The sequence below is a fragment of the Manis javanica genome, chromosome 2 (assembly GCF_040802235.1).
Source record: "Manis javanica isolate MJ-LG chromosome 2, MJ_LKY, whole genome shotgun sequence".
Classification (NCBI taxonomy): Eukaryota; Metazoa; Chordata; class Mammalia; order Pholidota; family Manidae; genus Manis; species Manis javanica.
This window is the reverse complement of record NC_133157.1, coordinates 111,509,808-111,533,226: the sequence shown is the minus strand read 5'-3', so window position 1 is coordinate 111,533,226 and position 23,419 is coordinate 111,509,808. Positions and strand designations below refer to the sequence as shown.

At 36.8% G+C, this 23,419-nt stretch overlaps 1 protein-coding gene across 9 annotated transcripts in view; it reads left to right on the top strand.

The window, feature by feature from the left end:
* MALRD1 (MAM and LDL receptor class A domain containing 1) overlaps positions 1–23,419 on the top strand; it is a 672,837-nt gene that overhangs the window by 25,715 nt on the left and 623,703 nt on the right. For all 9 annotated transcript variants that reach the window (XR_012127984.1, XM_073229124.1, XM_073229120.1 and 6 more), the window contains exons 3-5: positions 300–394; positions 482–643; positions 11,751–11,847. Coding sequence is in view for 8 of the 9 variants with exons in the window: in XM_073229124.1 (XP_073085225.1) it covers positions 300–394; positions 482–643; positions 11,751–11,847 (354 nt within the window). In the remaining variant the exon portion in view is untranslated. The remainder of the gene's footprint in view (positions 1–299; positions 395–481; positions 644–11,750; positions 11,848–23,419) is intronic.

The window sequence follows — 23,419 nt, the reverse complement described above, 5'->3', positions numbered from 1 at the left end:
GATACCGTCCTTGCAGAGTTACAGCTTTCTGTGTTATATATGAAAAATTGGGTTGTGTATTGCAGCCCAGAATAGCATTTTAGGGGGTATAATCACAGTTAATTATTTCACTGGGAAATATAATGAAGTAAAAATATCAATCAGACTGTTTGCCAAAGCAGATAGTGTGATTAAATGTTTCATTCTTTAAATAAAAATATTGACCTAATGTGGCTATAGTCCTGAATTATTGCCTGGTGCTTAAATAAGCTTTGCAGTGGGTGCTCTGAATCTAACATGCTGACTCTTGTCTGTAACAGCCCACTTCCTCTCGGTGGTCTCCCAAGTGACTTCTACTGCCTCAAATTTACGAAGCAGAGTTTTTCTTCCAACGAATAACCAGCCTGCTTGTCAGGTATTTGAAAGCACACAGCATCTTAAAGACTTTTCATATTTGGAACTTCTTTATTATGATGGTTTGGACATTAATTATATTTCACAGATTACATTTTACTACTTCTCCAGCCAAGTGAGTGGCAAATTAACAGTTGGCCTTCAAACTACATGTGGTGGTCCTATTGAGCATTTATGGCAAATCACAACTGGGCTCCCAAATCAGTGGGAGAGAAATGTGATCGAAATCCAGAGCACCCAGATATTTCAGGTATGTGTATTGTATTTGCTAACTATGTCTCTGAAGGAAAAATGTTAAGATACAGATGTTTAATTACAGGTGAATTAAAAGTAGGATGATTAACTCTCCCTTTGGGTCAAGGACTGGGATTTGCCAAGACTTTCAAGTGCTGACAACCAAGGAGTCCCCAGAAACTGGGATGGCCAATCACCCAAAAGACACTTGAAAAACAGGTTTTCAATTTGTGTATCAAAATTAAAGTTCATGTGTATTAAGGTATATTAATATATCAGTGAAACCTGGCCTAATTCTCCTCTTAACTTTTTGAATCCCCTTCATTTTCCTGTTTCTCTTACTATTCCAACCTCCTTTGTCTGTTCATTTCTCATTCTTCAGAATCACTTTTCTTCCAGACTTTACTCATGCTTTTTGAGAGAACAGGGTTATGTTGAATAATGAGGAAATAGTTTGATTTAAATACTAATTCCAAATGTTGTTGAAGTGGAATAATTATCATATTCATTACACATTAAACTCAAATTATTCAATGCAGTGTTTATTTTCCAAAATAATTTTGAAAATTAAGGCCAATGCAAGCCTATAAAAGACAAATTTACACAGCCTAATAAAATTTATATATGGTAGAAATTATAACCTAATAATTATTATAAGAGTTCCTGGAAAAGTATTGCGTATTTAGTATTTGGGACAGCCACAAAATTTTTTCCACTTAAGAAATGGAATGTTAAAGTATTTTTTTCTGGATGAATTTTCTTTTTAAACCTGGTTTGTGGTCCAGTTTAGCCCAAGTAGGTTTCCTTTGTCATCTATTATTAGAATAATATAAAAATCAATTTTAAAATAACTATAAAAATCAATTTTATAGTTTCAATATGGAGTAGAAAATTATCTGATATATGATGGATTTAGCACTTGCTTAAGTCTAGGGATTAAATTAGATTGATTTTTTTTGTTTTAATTTAAAATTTTTTAATGAAATTAAAAAAATACTAATAAACAATATATTTGTTTCAGATAAACAACACAGATATTTGACAATTACATACATTATTAAATGGTCACCATGATCAGTGTAGTTGTCATCTATCACCATACAAAGATATTACAGTATTATTGGCTATATTCCCTAGGCTGCTCTTCCTCCCTGTGACTATTTTATTATTTAAAGTTTGTATTTCTTTATCCCCTTCACCTATTTCACCCATCCTGCCATATTCCCCATGGTAACCAACAGTCCATTCTCTGTGTCTATGAGTCTGTTTCTGCTTTGTTTGTTCTCCGTAGGTAAGTTAAATCATATGATACTCCTCTTTCTCTGACTGACTGACTTCACATAGCATAATATCCTCTAGGTCTATCCATGGTGTTACAAATGGAAAGATTTCCTACTTTGTATGTCTGAATAGTATTCCATTGGATATATGTGCTACAAATATCTTTATCCATTCATCTATCAATGGACACTTAGTTTGATTTTGGCTATTGTATATAATGCTGCAGTAAACATAGGGGTGCATTATCTTTTCAAATTGGTGATTTTGTTTTCTTCAGGTAGATTCTCAGAAGTGGAAATGTTTGGTTATATGATAATTCTGTTCTTAGTTTTTTAAGAAACTTCATACTGCTTTCCATAGTGACTGGCCCAATTTACATTTCCACCAACAGAATAGAAAGCTTCCCTTTTCTCCACATCCTGGTCAACATTTATTACTCCTTGTGAGATGATATCTCACTGTGGTTTTGATTTGCATTTCCCTGATGATTAGTGATGTTAAACATCTTTTCATATGTCTGTTGGCCATCTGTATGTTTTTTTTGGAAAAAAGTCTATTCAGGTCCTCTTTCCATTATTAATAAGATCATTATTTTTTTTTTGGATACTAACCCCTTATCAGATATATCATTTGCAAATACATTGTCCCATTTGGGAAGTTGTCTTTTCATTTTGTTGATGGTTTCCTTTGCTGTGCAGAAGTTTTTTAGTTTGACGTAGTTTTTTTTTTTAATTGGGAAAGAGCTGTGTTCTTTTTTTTAAAATGTATGATTGATATACACTGTTATGAAGGTTTCACATGAAAAAGCAATGTGGTTACTACATTTACCCATATTAGCAAGTCTCCACCCATATCCCAATGCAGTGACTGTCCATCAGTGCAGCAAGATGCCACAGATCTACTATGTGCCTTCTCTGTGCTATACTGTTCTCCCCGTGATCCCCCACACCATGTATACTAAACATAATAACCCTTAAACCTCCTCTCCCTCCCTCTCCACCCGCCCTCCCACACCCCTCCCCTTTGGTAACCATTAGTTAATTCTCAGAGTCTGCTGCTATTTTGTTCCTTCAGTTTTGCTTCATTGTTATACTCCACAAATGAGGGAAATCATTAGGCATTTGTCTTTCTCCACCTGGCTTATTTCACTGAGCATAATGTCCTCTAGCTCCATCCATATTCTTGCAAATGGTAGAATTTGTTTCTTTCTTATGGCTGAATAGTATTCTATTATGTATATGTACCACCTCTTCTTTATCCATTCATCTACTGATGGATACTTAGGTTGCTTCCATATCTTGGCTATTGTAAAAAGTGCTACGATAAACATAGGGGTGCATAAGTCTTTTTGAATCTGATAAGTTGTATTCTTTGGGTAAATTCCAAGGAGTGGAATTCCCAGGTCAAATGGTATTTCTGTTTTTAGTTTTGTGAGGAACCTCCATATTGCTTTCCACAATGGTTGAACTAGCTTACATTCCTACCAGCAGTGTAGGAGGGTTCCCCTTTCTCTGCATCCTTGCCAGCATTTATTGTTCTTAGTCTTTTTGATGCTGGCCATCCTTACTGGTGTGAGGTGATATCTCATTGTGGTTTTAATTTGCATTTCCCTGATGATTAGTGATGATGAGCATCTTCTCATGTGTCTGTTGGCCATCTGAATTTCTTCTTTGGAGAACTGTCTCTTCATATCCTCTGCCCATTTCTTAATCGGGTTATTTGCTTTTTGGATGTTGAGGTGTGTAAGTTCTTTATATATTTTGGATGTTAAGCCCTTGTCAGATACGTCATTAAAAATATATTCTCCCATACTGTAGGATGCCTTTTTGTTCTGTTGATGGTGTCCTTTGCTGTGCAGAAACTTTTTAGTTTGATGTAGTCTCATGAGTTCGTTTTTGCTTTGTTTCCCTTGATCGAGGAGATGCATTCAGGAAGAAGTTGCTCCTGCTTATATTCGGGAGAAGTTTGCCTATGTTGTTTTCTAAGAGTTTTATGGTTTAATGACTTACATTCAAGTCTTTGATCCATTTTGAGTTTACTTTTATGTATGGTGTTAAACAATAATCCAGTTTCATTCTCTTGCATGTAGCTGTCCAGTTTTGTCACCACCAGCTGTTGAAGAGGCTGTCATTTCCTATTGTATATCCATGGCTCCTTTATTGTATATTAATTGACTGTATATGGCTGGGTTTATATCAGGGCTCTCTCGTCTGTTCCATTGATCTATGAGTCTGTTCTTGTGCCAGTACCAAATTGTCTTGATTACTGTGTCTTTGTAGTAAAGCTTGAAGTTGGGGAGTGTAAAGCCCCCAGCTTTATTCTTCCTTCTCAGAATTGCTTTGGCTATTTGAGGTCTTTTGTGGTTCCATATGACTTTTTGTACAATTTTCTCTAATTTTTTGAAGAATGCTGTTAGTATTTTCATAAGAATTGCATTGAATCTATAGATTGCTTTAGGCAAGATGGCCATTTTGACAATATTAATTCTTCCTATCCATGAGCATGGGATGTGTTTCCATTTATTGGTATCTTCTTTAATTTCTCTTAAGAGTATCTTATAGTTTTTAGGGTATAGGTCTTTCACTTCCTTGGTTAGGTTTTTTCCTAGGTATTTTGTTCTTTTTGATGCAATTGTGAATGGAATTGTTTTCCTGATTTCTCTCTCTGCTAGTTCATCGTTAGTGTATAGGAATGCCACAGATTTCTGGGTGTTACCTGCAACTTTGCTGAATTCAAATATTAGATCTAGTAGTTTTGGTGTGGATTCTTTAGGGTTTTTTATGTACAATATATGAATTGGATTGAATTTTAACTTCAGATATTTTGAGTGGCTGAGAAGGATGGGAGAGTGAGCAGGATTGTTAGGAAGGAGTTTGGTTCAGTGTTGCAGGGAAGTCAAATAATATATCAAGAAAACAAAGCAAGTTTTAGCACCAACCTAGTGTCTGACAGGCCCTGAATATTTGGGGACCTTTAGTTTTTATGGATCTTTCAAGGGGTTTTTAGGAGAGGTGTCGTTATGGAAACAAGTGTTGATTGATGGGCTGGCAATGATGTAAGCTAATTTTTACTGTGCAAATTTTTCCCCAGAATTCTCTGATTGCCCAGCAAGGGAGCCCTAAACCACAATGTTGATTTATTTTAATGACTTTAGAATGAGGAAAAGTCACTTCTGTACACCCTAGGAGCATGTCCTGTTGCTCCAGCTTGTGGAATCTCTCTCTCTGGTTTGACTTCTCCTGCTGGGGATTTTCCCATTGGTGAATGCTCTCTGTAGTCCTTCCTTCTCCATAGTCACCCTGATCTCTCCCCCAACTTATCTCTGGCTTCCTGCCTAACAGGATCTCTCAGAATAATTGAATTATAAGGAGTAAGAATGACACATTTTTTTAACTGAGCTGTCATGAAATCAGTACAGTTTGGAATTTTCAGGCTTTTGCAAACTAAATGGGGATCCAAAGAAGATCCAAGAAAATCATTAGTGGATGGTTAAGTGACAACTCAGTAATAGGATTTAAGAGGAATTGTACGGGTGGAAATACAATTCTGTCATTTGAGGCTTTGTACTATATTGAAATCAAATATTAATGTGTGTGTGTGTAAGGGTATGTTAAGCCATCAGGCATTTAAGTTTTCCTGTGAATGACTGATTAATTTATTTAACAAAGACTTGGACTCTTGGGATGCAGTAGGTGGGATTCAGGAAATGACTCCAGCACCATGTTAAGAGACTTTTCCCCCAGCTTTATGGAAATGTAACTGACATATAACATTGTGTAAGTTTAAAGTATACATGTAATGATTTGATACATATATATATATATATATATATATATATATATATATAGTACAGTGATTACCACAATAAAGTTAGTTAACACATCCATCACCTTACATAATTATAACTTTTTTGTGTGAGGTGAAAATGTTTAAGATCTACTCTCATAGCAACTTTCAAGTATATAGTGCAGTATTATTAGCTATATATACCATGCTGCATATTAGATTCCCAGAATGTATTCATGTTATAGTGGAAAGTTTGTACCCTTTGACCAACATTTCCCTATTTCCTCCACTTGGTAACTACCATTCTACTCTGTTCCTATGAGTTCAGCTTTCTAGTTTGTACATGTTAGTGAGATCATAAAGTATTTGTCTTTTCTCTTAGCATAACACCCTCACAGTCCATCCATGTTGTTATAAATGGCAGAATTTCCTTCTTTTTTTTTGGCTGTATTATTTCTTTGTGTGGTTACACCACATTTTCTTTATCCATTTATCTGTCAGTAGACCCTTGGATTGTTTCTATGTCTTGGCTATTGTAAATAATGTTTCAATAAATATGGGGGTACACATATCTTTGAGATAGTGATTTCATTTCCATTGAATATGTATTAGCTGTGGGATTGCTGGATCATTCGATAGTCTTATGTTTAAGTTTTTGTAGAAATTCCAGACTATACCAGTTTACATTCTCAATAACAGTGCATAAGGCTCCCCCTTTCTCCACATCCTCATCAATAGATTCTATCTTGATTTTTGATACTAGCCATTCTAACTGTGAGGTGATACTATGGTTTTGATTTGCATTTCCCTGATTATCAGTGATGTTGAGCACCTTTTCATGTATCTGTTAGTCATGTGTGTCTTCTTGTATGTCTTTTTTGGAAGAATGTTGGGTTCTCTACCTATTTTATTTGTGTTTTTGCTATTGAGTTCTATAAGTTCCTTATATGTTTTTAATATTAACCCCTTATCTGATATACGGTTTGCACAGATAAGATTTTTGACAAGCATGGAGACAAGACACAGTGTTCTTGGCTCTGAAGGGGAGTGGTATACCAAATGAGAACCCCAAGCACCAGTGATGGATCTACTTTTTTGTGGATGTTCAGGAGTCATTAACTGCTAGAGAAGTTCCTAATTTATTTCTTATGCTTCTCTTTTTACTGCCGTATGTTTGTCTTTTCTCAATCACAACAAAAGCAGCAAAAAGGCCAAGAGTGCTTTTGAGGTAATTGAGTCATATTGACTAGATGCCATAGGGTGAACTTGCTTAAGTCCCTTCTGTCTGCATGCTCACATATGCCTCACTGACTGAGATGGAACACTTGTCTATGGATAAACTTTTTTCAGTGTTTACACATCTTTTCAGGCTGTGAAGCAGAGTGGATGGTAAAGTAGTCTTAAACTATCTTTGTCAAGCTTTGTGCCTTCTTATATCCATCTCTATCCTTAGGTCAAGGTCATTACTAGTATTGCAACAGAGATTTGGGTGTTGGGCAGAGCTGGAGCTTGCTAGATCTTGTAGGTTAGACCATTTAAAATAACTTTCTTATTTTTCTCAGCTGTCCAATCCCCAATGACACTTTGTGGCAGTGGATGATTAAATACATGTAGTACCTAAATATAAAACTTGCAACTTCCAAATTTATCATCTCTAGGACAATTCAGCTGTAGCTGAGGCAGTGAGGTTATTCACTCGAGTCCTTTAAAGTGCAGCAGTGGCTTCAACCACAGCAGATGTGTGTGCAATATATTAATTTGTTCCCCAAAATACTTTATTGCTGATATGAAAACAGTGTTTCTACCCTAAAGACTTTGTAAAAATTAGGAAACCATATGATTCTCTTGGGAACCTTTGGTTGCACCAATCTTTAAGGTTGCAGTATGTTTTAGTTCTGTCCTGTCAGCAAGTGAGCAGATGTTCATATGCTTTTGCCTAGCTGGGCCAGAGGTGTGCTCTGCTGGTAATACTCCTTGGCACCATCTAGTAGCTTTTTCCTGAAAAGCTTTAGTGAGAAGCTTATTTGAAGGCATTTTGTAATTAGCATCTCCAGACAATATCTGCTGCCTCATCAATTTACAAGCCTCTGACAGTTATTCTGTTTTCTGCAATTTCTCCTCCACACTGCCTTCTGATAGTTTTAAAGCCATTCATGTTTTCTTTAGATATCCATACAGGAGATTTTAGTTCCAGCTGGAGCTTGGCTTAGCATGAGCTTCTGAGAAAGCCTCTAGTTCTGCCTCTCATGTGGAGGCTTTATCATCTTTATCTGTAAAGTATTGAGTCCATCCCTTTGCACAATGGAAGTGTGTTAATTTTTCTGAGGGAAAACACATGGAAGCATGTTAGTTTCTGAGGTAATACTGCTACATAAACAAGGAATGGTGTTTATGTCTTAGTCAACAAAGATGGCAGCATTTCAGAAAGTTTCTGAAGATGTTTAAGGAATAACATCTAGCATTTATTGGGTACTAACTGTGTGTAAGGCGCAGGGTTTAGTCCTTTGTGTATATTACCTTAGTGACTCCTGGCAGCAGTCCTGTAAGTAGAACTCTAATTTACCTTATTGTTCACATGACAAGTATGAGAGTAGTGAGTGGAATAATTTGCTAAATTCCGTACCAGATTAGAAGCTAGGAGCTATGATCATTTTTTCTTATCATGTTAAAGCATTACCAGGATTTATAAGATACAAAAGAAGAAAAGTTACCTTCCAGATTTGGTCAAATATATTGCATGTGACTCATTAAATACTGTTTTGTCTGCTGTGTTGGATGACACTACCATTACTGCACATTGCATCATGCTGATTAACTGTAGTACATTTCCCAAAATGGTAAACATAAGCAGTTAATTTTACTATTGTCTTAAAATATTCATGGAAGCAAAGAATAAACCAGGATAAAATAGCATAAATGTTCAAAGTCTCAAATTCAAGTAAAGCCTTTCCTCACCCCTTCTCTTTGTTTCCTGAAGGGAGCTCATGTATTGGTTTTACTGGTAGGAGGGAATGATGAGCATCCTAAAAATGCTTCTACCTACTTGTGATTTCTTTGATATTCCATTTAGAATTGTGGAGAGTTGTCATTAGTCTCCTATTCGGAAACTTTATTAATATGGACAAAAGGTAAGTTATCCATAAAAGTAAATTGTTAACTTAAAAAATTCTACTCTCAAACTTTTCAAAACCATAATCAGAGGCATTTTATCTTTTAATTCAAGAATATTTTCTATGTGAACACATGATGGGGAAAAGATTACTGTCATGTTTTTATGTTTAACATGTTTGCTTGGTAATTAATATTGAATGCATACCAGTAATTAGGAAACTAATGCAGTAAATACAACTCAGAAGATTCTGCTCATGTAGTTACTATGTGATCCAAGTGAGTTTATTTATGTACACTATTTAACTACTGTCAAATTTCACCTAAGATTTAAATCAAGCAGCTTGAATGCTGACCCTTGCATCCCTCACAGGCTCTCTTCCCTTGAACTGTTTGGACTGGAAGGAATTTGTCACTGTTGAATCAATGCAGGCTACACTTGACCTCTGTGATGTTGCCCAACTCCTATCACCATTATTTGTGTGGTGATCTGCTTTTATATTTCTATTTGGCTACTCTCCTTCATTTCCCCTAACAGTTAAAATGAGGTGGGTGTTTGGAAAAACTTATTTGCCAAAATTTTTGAGAAAACAAGGAGTTAGACATCATTTTGTTTGAACAACTACCACACAAAAACACAGCTTCTGACCGTAAAACATGGCTAGTTATGTTGGGGTTCCAAGTTCTTCAGCTAATTCAACCCATCCCTCTTTTCAGGATCCTAACCAAACCCTTGGAAAATATTTTTGTTTAAATATATTGAACTAGATTAGAGTTATACCTGATGGGTCTTATATTTTGTAGCTACAGACACATTAGAAAATTTCCTGACATTTAGAGAAATAGTTCTTCACCTGAGAAAAATGTTTCTTCTTGGTGGGCCAGTAAGCTCAAATGGCAGCCAATTTTCACACTAACGTTTCTTCAGTTATACCAAGTTAACATACTTTAATTGACTGAAATAAATATACATGTTACAAGTTCAGACGAGGAGAAGATTTAAATGAAAAGGTAATTTAAGAGCTACTTTATTAGGTCGGGCGTGAAGATTAGTTGTTAGGTGTGATGACAGAGGAGTAGAAAAAGGAATGGAAAGAAAAGAGGACTTCATAGGTATTGATGTGTGACAGGAGAGTGATTCCAGAGGTCATTTTTAAGTTTTAAGCCTTGAAGGGTGGACATCTTCTGGTGCTGTTGTCAAGAATGAGAGTCAGCTGAGTGGGCCAGTTCAAGGAGGAGAAATATCATGGGTCAGCGGTGACTCAGTGTCATCTGAGTAAAAAGTCCAGCAGGCTGTGGGGATAGGGGAGGGAAGCTCAGGAGAGAAGTTCTCATTTGTGATGTAAATGTATGTCTCCTCAGCCTGGGTAACAGTTGAAATTCTGAAGGTGAATGGGTTTGGGGTAGAGTGTGATGAGCAAAAAGAAGAGACTGGTAATTAATTAACACTTTATGCTACTTCCCTCTCTAAAATACAGCTTCTGCAGGTGTATGCTTCATCCAGCAAGAACTAGGGAAGGTATCCATGTGAAAGGCTTTCGAGAAGAGTAAAATGTTAATGCACAGAGAATAAGTTTTTTTAACTATAAACACATTGTTTATGTAATAGCTTGATTGTTTTAATAATCCTGTGCTATAATAATAGCTAATCTGTATTTAGTATTCACTATATAACTCATTGATCCTTGCATAAACCTTATCATACAGGTAACACCTTATTTTTATCAGAACCTTTTTACAAAGAAGAAAATTGAGGTGCAGAAATGTTACATAAATTCTCTCAAGGTCCTGTTGCTATGAAGTGGTGGAGCTGGGATCTGAACCCAAATAATCTGGTTCCAAATATATACTTTAATCACTATGCTATAGTACCCTCATGTATAACCATCCCTACACAACAATCTTTGATAGGCCTTTTCCAACATGGTCCTAATTTATAAGGAGTCATATGGCTTTTATGTCTTACATGAAGAAAAGATGAGTTTCTTAGCATATCAACAGGTTGCTTAATAGATTGTGGATGTTTCTCATCATGTTTTTAATAGACTGGTAAATAGTACCTGGCTTGACAGGGAATATATTAGTGCTTCATGTTGTATAGGAAGAAAAGAGAATATAGCACAGCAAATTGATCTGCTAGGGTTTACTGCATGCAGACTAGTTAGGCTACAAGGCAGTTTTTTGAAATAATAAAATGTTTATATTAACAACAGGCTGAACAATGCACACAAGTTGAATGCGTCCATGAATTAAGAATCAAAGATAAGTGGTATTCGTTAGTGTGGGTGAATTAATACTCTTCATGAAAATACCAATATTAATTTAACTAATTAGGAAATTGGATAGAAGTTTCTAAGTTTCTCACATTCAACATACCAGAGTATTTCCTCTTGGTATGAATTTGGGCTTGCTTTACATTGCAATGTAACATTCACTCTTTTTCTCAATAAATCACTGAGCAAACATTTCCAGTCAATGTCCCAAGCTATGTTTAGACAATGGCATGGAATATGCAGTGGACAGCATGAGAACATCCAAGACAAACTGTGAGTAAAATTCAGAGATCTAGAAATGGAAATAGGGTACCACCGCAAAACACCAAGAAGCAGAGATCAAGATGGAGCCTGGGTCTAAGAGCTGGTAAATACTAGAGGGTGAACACATCAGAACCAAACACAGAAGATGATTGTAGGGCAGAAACCAGGTGAATGTTGTTTAATTTCACAAGCGTGTCACCTAACCTGTGCTAGACAAGTGACATACAGAGATGACTGTACATCTTCCTGTCCTTGAGAGCTTATGCTTAAATCTCTTCCCACTTAGAATGGGCATGGCCACCCACGTGCTCCTAGGAAGTGAGTGACCTGCTTATTTACCGGCTGTGAGCGATAAGATTGTGAGACAGTAATGTTCTTTGCTTTGTGTTTTTGTTTGTTTTTCTTGGGCAGGTTGTTTTTCAAGGTCAAATGATTTCAGCTTATGAACAGGATGAAGTCATAGCTATTGATGATATATCATTCAGTTCAGGCTGCTTGCCTTCAAGTGGTAAGAACTTTTTCTCATTTTGGTTCTTATTGTGCGTATATAAATTCAGTGCAATTTAAACATTGTGTAATGACTTTGCTCTTTGTTTTGCCTGATGTATTAGAATGGGCTATTTTCCATTGATATAAGACTTTGTATAACAATGACTAGATTTATGCTAGAACCAGAAGATAGGCTGTTTCTCACTGACTGATGCTATAAAGAGCTGAAGGGGTAATTTAGTCTCAGATTTGAAACCTTGTAGCAATGATCACACTGGCTAGTTAAATTTTGCTAGAGAACCCTGTACCTTCTAGGAGACTGGGAGAAAACTGGCTTCCATGCACTTGAAATTGTCTTTTTGGAGAATCGATTTGACTATTACACTGAAAGTCACAAGTGGAGACAGATATGAGTTATAATCTGTATTTTCCATTTAGACTGAAGGAGCTAGATCAATAAGTGAGATATATCAGATCTAAAAAATTATTCATATAGGTCCATTGACTATATTACCTGAATAGTGTTCAATTCATCATTCACATTGTTCTCAATAGAAAGGCTCAATGTTAAAATTTTAAGTTGGACAGGATGAAACTAAATTAGTCTAGTAATCAAGTGAGAATCATATACATATAAAAATACATATGTATGTATTATATATGATATACATATGAATATATATGATATGATTATATATAATATATATGAATATAAAAATCTACTTGATAGTTTTTTCCCCTTTTAAATTTTATTATACTGTAGTATGATATAGCACAATAAAGATAGCTGTTTAATAGAAAGGATTGCAAGTTCTAATTTGGTACAAAAATTTGGTAGTTGTGGTAAGTAATATTTCAAGAACAGAATTCATGGATTGATCTACCTAAAAAGAGACCAAGTCATCTTGATAAAGGTATCTTTATTGTTCTTATTTTCACTCTGCTGGTATGAAAGAGTATGTATCTCTTTCCACTTAGACGAAGGTAGGGTTTTATAGGACCTGGGGACAGCCCCTTCTAACACTGGAAGCATAAAGGTCTCTTACCTTTGTATTGTCAGTTCTCGATATTTATAGCTAAGAAATCACCACATGATAAATTGAAATATAAATTGAAATGGAGAGCTTTAAGGGAGCAAACTGTAACCTTTACCTATTCCTAGAAGTAAGTAATTAAAGTATAAATATCAGTCCTTTTCTCTAAAGAAAGATGTCATTTATTCCATGTATCAGAAGGGAAGCAATAGGTCAGAGTAGAATATATTGTTACCTCCAGGCAAAGCAAGCAACCTCGGACTGCTCTGCCTCTCAAGTGTCCCCTAATACTCCCTCATCTGTTACTCAGCCTGGTATTCCTAGATCCAGAGCACGGCTAGCTTATGCTTGATTTTTAGTTGAGACATCTAGTCCCTGACCCTGATTGTTTCAGCAGTGACTTTCTATATCTCAATTTTATCATTACTGTAGGAATTGGGGTCTTCCAAACAAAATGATCCCAAACTAGTCTTATTTGTTGCCCAGACTTGTTAATCACCCTCAAAGGACAATGAGGCAATGAAATCAGTTATTGGCTGGACTTTCTGAACTGTCAGGAGGTTGGGAATTGGCTGCCATAGAAACTTTGTTTGCATTTCCAAATAAATACAGGAGTGTGCTTGTGTTGTGCTTGGGATTTGAAATTGCCTGTAATTGCATTCTATCATTTCAGTCATTAACTTTCTCTTCATCTGTGGCTCTGGGAACCAAAGCCATTCCCATGATCCTTATCTTGGGCTCAAGGCCAATGTAGATGGGCCATAATAAATATTTGGAAGACAAATGCCATACTTTTTAGTAAGCACTTAAAAGATCTCTATAAAATCACTGTAGAAGTAAAAAAGCCATAGTAGTGGGAGTGAGAGATTCAGAAAATCAGAATTCAAGAAGTCACATAGAAAAATACTGGCATCTATAATTTATAAGACAATAGTTATAATGTTTATAATCCTGTTGTTTTTGAGGTGGTGTGGAAATAAAGCTTATTAAAGATGAGGCATGAATTTTAAAGCTAAGTTATTGAAAAGGCCTGAAACGTGGGTATTAAATTTATACAATATTATAAGATTTAGGGCTAGAGAAGACTTTGAAATCCCAAACAGAAATCTTCAATGCATATGGAAAGCAGACCTGCCTGGATGGTTGCACAGGGCATTAAGTTGGCTGTCATGAGCCAAGGTGATTTTACACATGAAAGAATAAATAATTGTGTAGAATCAACATTGGGGATTTAGGAGCATGGCAACTTTAATTTTAGACCTGTGCTTCATGGGGCATTAGAGAATGGTGTCAGCCCTTAGGAAAGCTGTGGAGGACTTGGTCTCTTGGGGAGAAAGCCAGTATTCAGGTAATGGTACCTAGTGTGCTCTTTAAAGGTGGGAGTGTGGGGAGTTTTTTATTTGTTTTTCAAATAACATGAGGATTGAGGAGGTATTTAAACTTTGGAGAGGAAAAGACAGCAGTATGAGGATTAATAATGGGGAAAAGGGTAAAGCATCATGGCACAGGATTGGTACTTAGATGGTGTTACATTTTGTAAATGGTAGGAATGTGAAAGGTGGTAAATTAAGTAGTATTAAATTTCCAAAAGAGGCTCTTCAGTCAAGTTGAGACACTATCATGATAGACTAACCCAACGTAATCAAAGAATCACAGGGAGTATTGGTTGATTCTGGGATTTATTCTAGACCTGCTAGATGGGGAATCACTGATGATAGGCCCTGTATTTTGTAGAAAGCTCTGAGGACATTTTTCCTGAAGCTATCCCATGCCAGGTTTAGGAACAGAACTAGCATTTGAGAACCAAAAGAAGACCTGGTCTCATGTCAATTATAACACTTGTGATGGCCCTGGGCAGAGTCCCAGTTGACCAGAGTCAGTGGTTTCAGTGTCATGCAGTCCTGGTGGTGATAGTCAGGATGCATCTGAGACACAAAGGCACAGCCAACCAAGTCACTTCTGGAAATGTCCACTAGCAACTACTCCTCCAGTGGAGAATGGGGTAGGAATGCATTTGACTGTAAGAAAACAGAAATGTTTCTTAGGTGTCTTAATAGAGGAAATAGCCAATTATAGTATAGGTTCTTCAACTGCAAACTATTAATGTAAATTCTGTTCTTGGTATTTGCCTTATTCGTGTGACTTTATGTTCAAAAAATGATTGTCGAAGCTCTGTACTATTTGCATTTTGGGCAGGAAGAAAGAAGAAATGAGAAACGGCAATGTTTTTGGCTAGGATATTGGCTAGTTGATTGTCACACAGACAGTCTTAGTTGCTGGGAGGCTCATAAAATTGTTTTTATATTTAACCTCTAATTGAGGCAGGCAAGGAGGACAGGTTTGTGAAGTGAGTGAGCAAACACATTTGCCACAGAAATTCAGTATCAGCATATTTATAAGTAAATTCCAATTTTCTTTCAAAATCTATTCCCTGCTCTGTTTGTCCTACTTTACTTATTGACATCTATTTGGTCTCACTCATGTATATAAATACATGTATATGTACACTCACATTATTTCTCTTTATTATAGGAACAACGTTTAATGAAAGTGTTAGATACAGGTACTTTCATGGTTTCTGAATATTTTGCAAGTTAAACAATAAAACTAAATTCTTTTTTAAATTTTTATTTATTTAATTTTATTTTGTTATCATTAATCTGCAATTACATGAAGAACATTATGGTTACTAGGCTCTCCCCTACCCCAAGTACCCCACACAAACCCCATTAGAGTCACTGTCCATCAGCATAATAAGATGTAGAATCACTACGTGTCTTCTCTGTATTGCAAAGCCCTCCCCTTTTTCCCACCCCCCACATTATACATGCTAATCATAATACCCCCTTTCTTCTTCCCCACCCTTATCCCTCCCTACCCTCCCATTCTTCCCACTATCTTTCCCTTTGGTAACTGTTAGTCCATTCTTGGGTTCTGTGATTCTGCTGCTGTTTTGTTCCTTCAGTTTTTCTTTTGTTCTTATACTCCACAGGTGAGTGAAATCATTTGGTATTTGTCTTTCTCTGCTTGGCTTATTTCACTGAGCATAATACCCTCTAGCTCCATCCAGGTTGTTGGAAATGGTAGGATTTGTTTTCTTCTTATGGTTGAGTAATGTTCCATTGTGTATATGTACCATATCTTCTTTATCCATTCATCTACTGATGGACACTTAGGTTGCTTCCAATTCTTGGCTGTTGTAAATAGTGCTGTGATAAACATAGGGGTGCATCTGTCTTTTTCAAACTGGAGTGCTGTATTCTTAGGGTAAATTCCTAGAAGTGGAATTCCTGGGTCAAATGGTAAGTCTATTTTGAGCATTTTGAGGAACCTCCATATTGCTATCCAGAATGGTTGAACTAATTTACATTCCCACCAGCAGTGTAGGAGGGTTCCCCTTTCTCCACAACCTTGCCAACATATGTTGTTGTTTGTCTTTTGGATGGTAGCCATCCTTACTGGTGTGAGGTGATATCTCATTGTGGTTTTAATTTGCATTTCTCTGATAACTGGCGATGTGGAGCATCTTTTTATGTGTCTGTTGGCCATCTGAATTTCTTCTTTGGAGAACTGTCTGTTCAGCTCCTCTGCCCATTTTTTAATTGGATTATTTGCTTTTTGTTTGTTGAGGTGTGTGAGCTCTTTATATATTTTGGATGTCAAGCCTTTATTGGATCTGTCATTTATGAATATATTCTCCCATACTGTAGGGTAACTTTTTGTTCTATTGATGGTGTCCGTTTCTGTACAGAAGCTTTTCAGCTTGATATAGTCCCACTTTTTCATTCTTGCTTTTGTTTTCCTTGCCCTGGGGAGATATATTCATGAAGAAGTCACTCATGTTTATGTCCAAGAGATTTTTGCATATGTTTTCTTCTAAGAGTTTTATGGTTTCATGACTTACATTCAGGTCTTTGATCCATTTTGAATTTACTTTTGTGCATGGGGTAAGACAGTGATCCAGTTTCATTCTCTTACATGTCGCTGTCCAGTTTTGCCAGCACCATCTGTTGAAGAGACTGTCATTTCCCCATTGTATGTCCATGGCTCCTTTATCGTATATTAATTGACCATATATGTTTGGGTTAATGTCTGGAGTCTCTAATCTGTTCCACTGGTCTGTGGCTCTGTTCTTGTGCCAGTACCAAATTATCTTGATTACTATGGCTTTGTAGTAGAGCCCACTTTATTCTTCTTTCTCAGGATTGCTTTGGCTATTCGGGGTCTTTGGTGTTTCCATATGAATTTTTGAACTATTTGTTCCAGTTCATTGAAGAATGTTGTTCGTAATTTGATAGGGATTGCATCAAATCTGTATAATGCTTTGGGCAGGATGGCTATTTTGACAATATTAATTCTTCCTAGCCAAGAGCATGGGATGAGTTTCCATTTGTTAGTGTCCCCTTTAATTTCTCTTAAGAGTGACTTATAGTTTTCAGGGTATAGGTCTTTCACTTCTTTGGTTAGGTTTATTCCTAGGTATTTTATTCTTTTTGATGCAATGGTGAATGGAATTGTTTTCCTGATTTATCTTTCTATTGGCTCATTGTTAGTGTATAGGAAAGCCACAGATTTCTGTGTGTTAATTTTGTATCCTGCAACTTTATTGTATTCCGATGTCAGTTCTAGTAGTTTTGGAGTGGAGTCTTTAGGGTTTTTTATGTACAATATCACGTCATCTGCAAATAGTGACAGTTTAACTTCTTCTTTACCAATCTGGATTCCTTGTATTTCTTTGTTTTCTCTAATTACTGTGGCTAGGACCTCCAGTACTATGTTAAATAACAGTGGGGAGAGTGGGCATCCCTGTCTTGTTCCCAATCTCAGAGGAAAAGCTTTCAGCTTCTCGCTCATCAGTATGATGTTGGCTGTGGGTTTATCATAGAGGGCCTTTATTATGTTGAGGTACTTGCCCTCTATACCCATTTTGCTGAGAGTTTTTATCATGAATGGATGTTGAATTTTATTGAATGCTTTTTCAGCATCTATGGAGATGATCATGTGGGTTTTGTCTTTCCTTTTGTTTATGTGGTGGATGATGTTGATGGATTTTCAAATGTTGTACTATCCTTGCTTCTCTGGGATGAATCCTACTTGGTCGTAGTGTATGATCCTTTTGATATGCTGCTGAATTCTGTTTGCTAATATTTTATTGAGTAATTAGCGATGTGGAGCACCTTTTCATATGCCTGTTGGCCATCTAGATTTCTTCTTTAGAGAACTGTATTCAGCTCCTCTGCCCAGTTTTTAATTGGATTATTTGCTTTTTGTTTGTTGAGGTGTGTGAGCTCTTTATATATTTTGGATGTCAACCCTTTATCTGATCTGTCATTTATGAATATGTTCTACCATACTGTAGGATACCTTTTTGTTCTATTGATGGTGTCTTTTGCTGTGTAGAAGCTTTTTAGCTTGATATAGTCCCACTTGTTTATTTTTGCCTTTGTTTCCCTTGCCCGGTGAGATATGTTTATGAAGAAGTCACTCATGTTTATGTGCAAGAGATTTTTGCCTATGTTTTTTTCTAAGAGTTTTATGGTTTCATGACTTAGATTCAGGTCTTTGATCCATTTGGAGTTTACTTTTGTGTATGGGGTTAGACAGTGATCCAGTTTCATTCTCTTGCATGTAGCTGTCCAGTTTTGCCAGCTCCATCTGTTGAAGAGACTGTCATTTCCCCATTGTATGTCCATGGCTCCTTTATCAAATATTAATTGGCCATATATGTTTGGGTTAATGTCTGGAGTCTCTAATCTGTTCCACTGGTCTGTGGCTCTGTTCTTGTGCCAGTACCAAACTGTCTTGATTACTGTGGCTTTGTAGTAGAGCTTGAATTTGGGGAGCGAGATCCTCCCCACTTTATTCTTCCTTCTCAGGATTGCATTGGCTATTCGGAGTCTTTGACGGTTCCATATGAATTTTTGAACTATTTGTTCCAGTTCATTGAAGAATGCTGTTGGTAATTTGATACGGATTGCATCAAATCTGTATATTGCTTTGGGCAGCATGGCCATTTTGATGATATTAATTCTTCCTAGCCAGGAGCATGGGATGAGTTTCCATTTGTTAGTGTCTTCTTTAATTTCTCTTAAGAGAGTCTTGTTGTTTTGTTTTCAGGGTATAGGTCTTTCACTTCCTTGGTTAGGTTTATTCCTAGGTATTTTATTCTTTTTGATGCTATTGTGAATGAAATTGTTTTCCTGATTTCTCTTTCTATTAGTTCATTGTTAGTGTATAGGAAAGCCACAGATTTCTGTGTGTTAATTTTGTATCCTGCAACTTTTGCTGAATTCCGATATTAGTTCTAGTAGTTTTGCAGTGGAGTCTTTAGGGTTTTTCATGTACAATATCATGTCATCTGCAAATAGTGACAGTTTGACTTCTACTTTACCAATCTGGATTCCTTGTATTTATTTGTTTTGTCTGATTGCCGTGGCTAGGACCTCCAGTAACATGGTGAATAACAGTGGGGAGAGTGGGCATCCTTGTCTTGTTCCTGATCGCAGAGGAAAAGCTTTCAGTCTCTTGCTGTTCAGTATGATGTTAGCTGTGGGTTTATCATATATGGCCTTTATTATGTTGAGGTACTTGCCCTCTCTTCCCATTTTGCTGAGAGTTTTTATCATGAATGGATGTTGAATTTTGTCGAATACTTTTTCAGCATCTATGGAGATGATCATGTGTTTATTGTCTTTCCTTTTGTTTATGTGGTGGATGATGTTGATGGATTTTCAAATGTTGTACTATCCTTGCTTCTCTGGGATGAATCCTACTTGGTCGTAGTGTATGATCCTTTTGATATGCTGCTGAATTCTGTTTGCTAATATTTTATTGAGTATTTTTGCATCTACATTCATCAGGGATATTGGTCTGTAATTTTCTTTTTTGGTGGGGTGTTTGCCTGGTTTTGGTATTAAGATGATGTTGGCTTCATAGAATGAGTTTGGGAGTATTCCCTCCTCTTCTATTTTTTGGAAAACTTTATGGAGAATGGGTATTATATCTTCTCTGTATGTCTGATAAAATTCCGAGGTAAATCCGTCTGGCCCGGGTGTTTTTTTCTTGGGTAGTTTTTTGATTACCACTTCAATTTCTTTGCTAGTAATTGGTTTGTTTAGATTTTGTGTTTCCTCCTTGGTCAGTTTTGGAAGGTTGTTTTTCTAGGAAGTTGTCCATTTCTTCTAGGTTTTACAGCTTGTTAGCATATAGGTTTTCATAGTAGTCTCTAATAATTCTTTGTATTTCTGTTGGGTCTATCGTGATGTTTCCTTTCTCATTTCTGATTCTGTTGATTTGTGTTGATTCTCTTTTTCTCTTAATAAGTCTGGCTAGAGGCTTATCTATTTTGTTTATTTTCTCAAAGAACCAGCTCTTGGTTTATTGATTTTTTCTATTGTTTTATTCTTCTCAATTTTGTTTATTTCTTCTCTGATCTTTATCATGTCTCTCCTTCTGCTGACTTTAGGCCTCATTTGTTCTTCTTTTTCCAGTTTTGATAATTGTGACATTAGACTATTCATTTGGGTTTGTTCTTCCTTCTTTAAATATGCCTGGATTGCTATATACTTTCCTCTTAAGACTGCTTTTGCTGCGTCTCACAGAAGTTGGGGCTTTGTGTTGTTGTTGTCATTTATTTCCATATATTGCTGGATCTCCATTTTAATTTGGTCATTGATCCATTGACTATTTAGAAGCGTGTTGTTAAGCCTCCATATGTTTTTCAGCCTTTTTGATTTCTTGGTACAATTTTTTTCTAGTTTTATACCTTTGTGGTCTGAAAAGTTGGTTGGTAGGATTTCAATCTTTTGGAATTTACTGAGGCTCTTTTTGTGGCCTAGTATGTGGTCTATTCTGGAGAATGTTCCATGTGCACTTGAGAAGAATGTGTATCCTGTTGCTTTTGTGTGTAGAGTTCTATAGATGTCTATTAGGTCCATCTGTTCTAGTGTGTTGTTCAGTGCCTCTGTGTCCTTACTTATTTTCTGTCTGGTGGATCTGTCCTTTGGAGTGAGTGGTGTGTTGAAGTCTCCTAGAATGAATGCATTGCATTCTATTTCCTCCTTTAGCTCTGTTAGTATTTGTTTCAGGTATGTTGGTGCTCCTGTATTTGGTGCATATATATTCATAATGGTTATATCCTCTTGTTGGACTGAGCCCTTTATCATTATATAATGTTCCTGTCTTTGTTTTGAAGCGTATTTTGTCTGATACTAGTACTGCAACCCCTGCTTTCTTCTCACTGTTGTTTGCCTGAAATATGTTTTTCCATCCCTTGACTTTTAGTCTGTGCATGTCTTTGTGTTTGAGGTGATTCTCTTGTAAGCAGCATGTAGATGGGTCTTGTTTTTTTATCCATTCAGTGACTCTATGTCTTTTGATTGGTGCATTCAGTCCATTTACATTTAGGGTGATTATTGATAGGTATGTACTTATTGCCATTTTAGGCTTTAGATTCGTGGTTACCAAAGGTTCTGGATTATTTTCCTTGCTATCTAAGAGTCTAACTTAACTCACTTAGTATGCTGATGCTGCTACAAACACAATCTAAAGGTTCTTTTCTATTTCTCCTCCTTTTTCTTCCTCTTTCATTCTTTATATATTAGGTATCAAATTCTGTGCTTTTTGTCTATCCCTTGATTGACTTTGGGGATAGTCAATTTAATTTTGCATTTGCCTCACAATCAGCTGCTCCACCCTCCCTACAGTGGTTTTACTACCTCTGGTGACAGCTATCCAACCCTAGGAACACTTCCATCTATAGAAGTCCCTCCAAAATAGACTGCAGAGATGGTTTGTGGGAGGTAAACTCTCTCAGCTTTTGCTTATCTGGAAATTGTTTAATCTTTCCTTCAAATTTAAATGATAGTCTTGCCAGATAAACTAATCTTGGTTCCAGGCCCTTCTGCTTCATGGCATTTAATACATCATACCACTCCCTTCTGACCTGTAAGGTTTCTGCTGAGAAGTCTGTTGTTAGTCTGATGGGCTTTCCTTTGTATGTGATCTTATTTCTGCCTCTGGCTGCTTTTAACAGTCTGTCCTTATCCTTGATCTTTCCCATTTTAATTACTATGTGTCTTGCTGTTGTCTTCTTTGGGTCCCTTGTGTTGGGGGATCTGTGGATCTCCATGGCCTGACAGACTATGTCCTTCCCCAGATTGGGGAAGTTTGCAGCAACTACCTCCTCAAAGGCACTTTCTATCCCTTTCTCTCTCTCTTCTTCTTCTGGTATCCCTATAATGTGAATATTGTTCCTCTTGGATTGGTCACACAGTTCTCTCAATATTCTTTCATTTTTAGAGATCCTTTTTTCTCTCTGTGCCTCAGCTTCTTTGTATTCCTCTTCTCTAGTTTCTATTTCATTTATTGTCTCCACCATATCCAACCTGCTTTTAATACCCTCCATCGTGTTCTTTAACAATTGGATCTCTGACCTGAATTCATTCCTGAGTTCTTGGATATCTTTCCGTACCTCCATTAGGATGTTGATGGTTTTTATTTTGAACTCCCTTTCAGAAAGAGTCATGAGGTCCATATCATTTAACTCTTTCTTGGGAGTTGTATTAACAATTTTACTCTGGACAAGGTTCCTTTGTCATTTCATGTTTGTATAAGGTGCCCTCTAGTGTCCAGAAGCTCTATTCTGGGGCTGCTCAGTTCCTGAAGCAATGTCGGGGGTCGCAGTGGAGCGGTACTGGTGCCTGCGGGTAGGAAAGAGCTGTTTCTTGCCTCCTGGTTGCTGTGCCTGTCTCCACTCCCTGAGCCAGTTGGCTGGTCACACAGGTATAAGTTTTTGTCCCAGAGCAGCCAGATAGGGATCCCTGCTTTCCAACAGCATCCGGAATCCCAGTCTCCCCAGAAACTCTGCCTGTATTAACTTCCCAACCCAGTAGTCATGCGATTCTCATGAAAGCACCATGAAATGTAGGTTTGTGCTCCCAGCGCAGATCTCTGGAGCTAGGCTTCCACTCCCTCCCTGCTCTGTTTGTCTTCCTCCCGCTGGTGAGCTGGGGTGGGGGAGGGGCTTGGGTCCCATGGAGTCACAGCTCTGGTATGTTACCCGGTTCACTGAGGTCTGCTCTTTTCCTGAGGTCTGCAGTCTGATGCCATCCTCTTTCCTGTTGCTTTCTCAGGATTAGTTGTGCCAATTAAATTTTCTAATTGTATCCAATTTTAGGAGGAAGCCTCTGTCTCTCCTCTCACACCACCATCTTTAATCCAATCTAAATTCTTTTTTTAATGTTAGAGATCTTTTAGACTATTCCCACACCTTCAAAGAGTATCATTCAAATGCCTGCCTTTATGAAGATAAGACCATTCACTGTATATTTATTGAAAGAAGGATCTCTAGGCTTTACCAAAGTAACAAGTATGAAAAAATATCAAGGTTTGTGACTGTGACTAATTAAGAACGTACTTAATCACTGATTCTTGAATAAATTGCTTATTATAATTTTTATAAAGATTGTACTCTATGTCTCTTAATCAGGATACTGTGAATATTCAATGAACATTTATAGATTGATTGCCAGGACTTTGACTTAGTCTTACTTATAA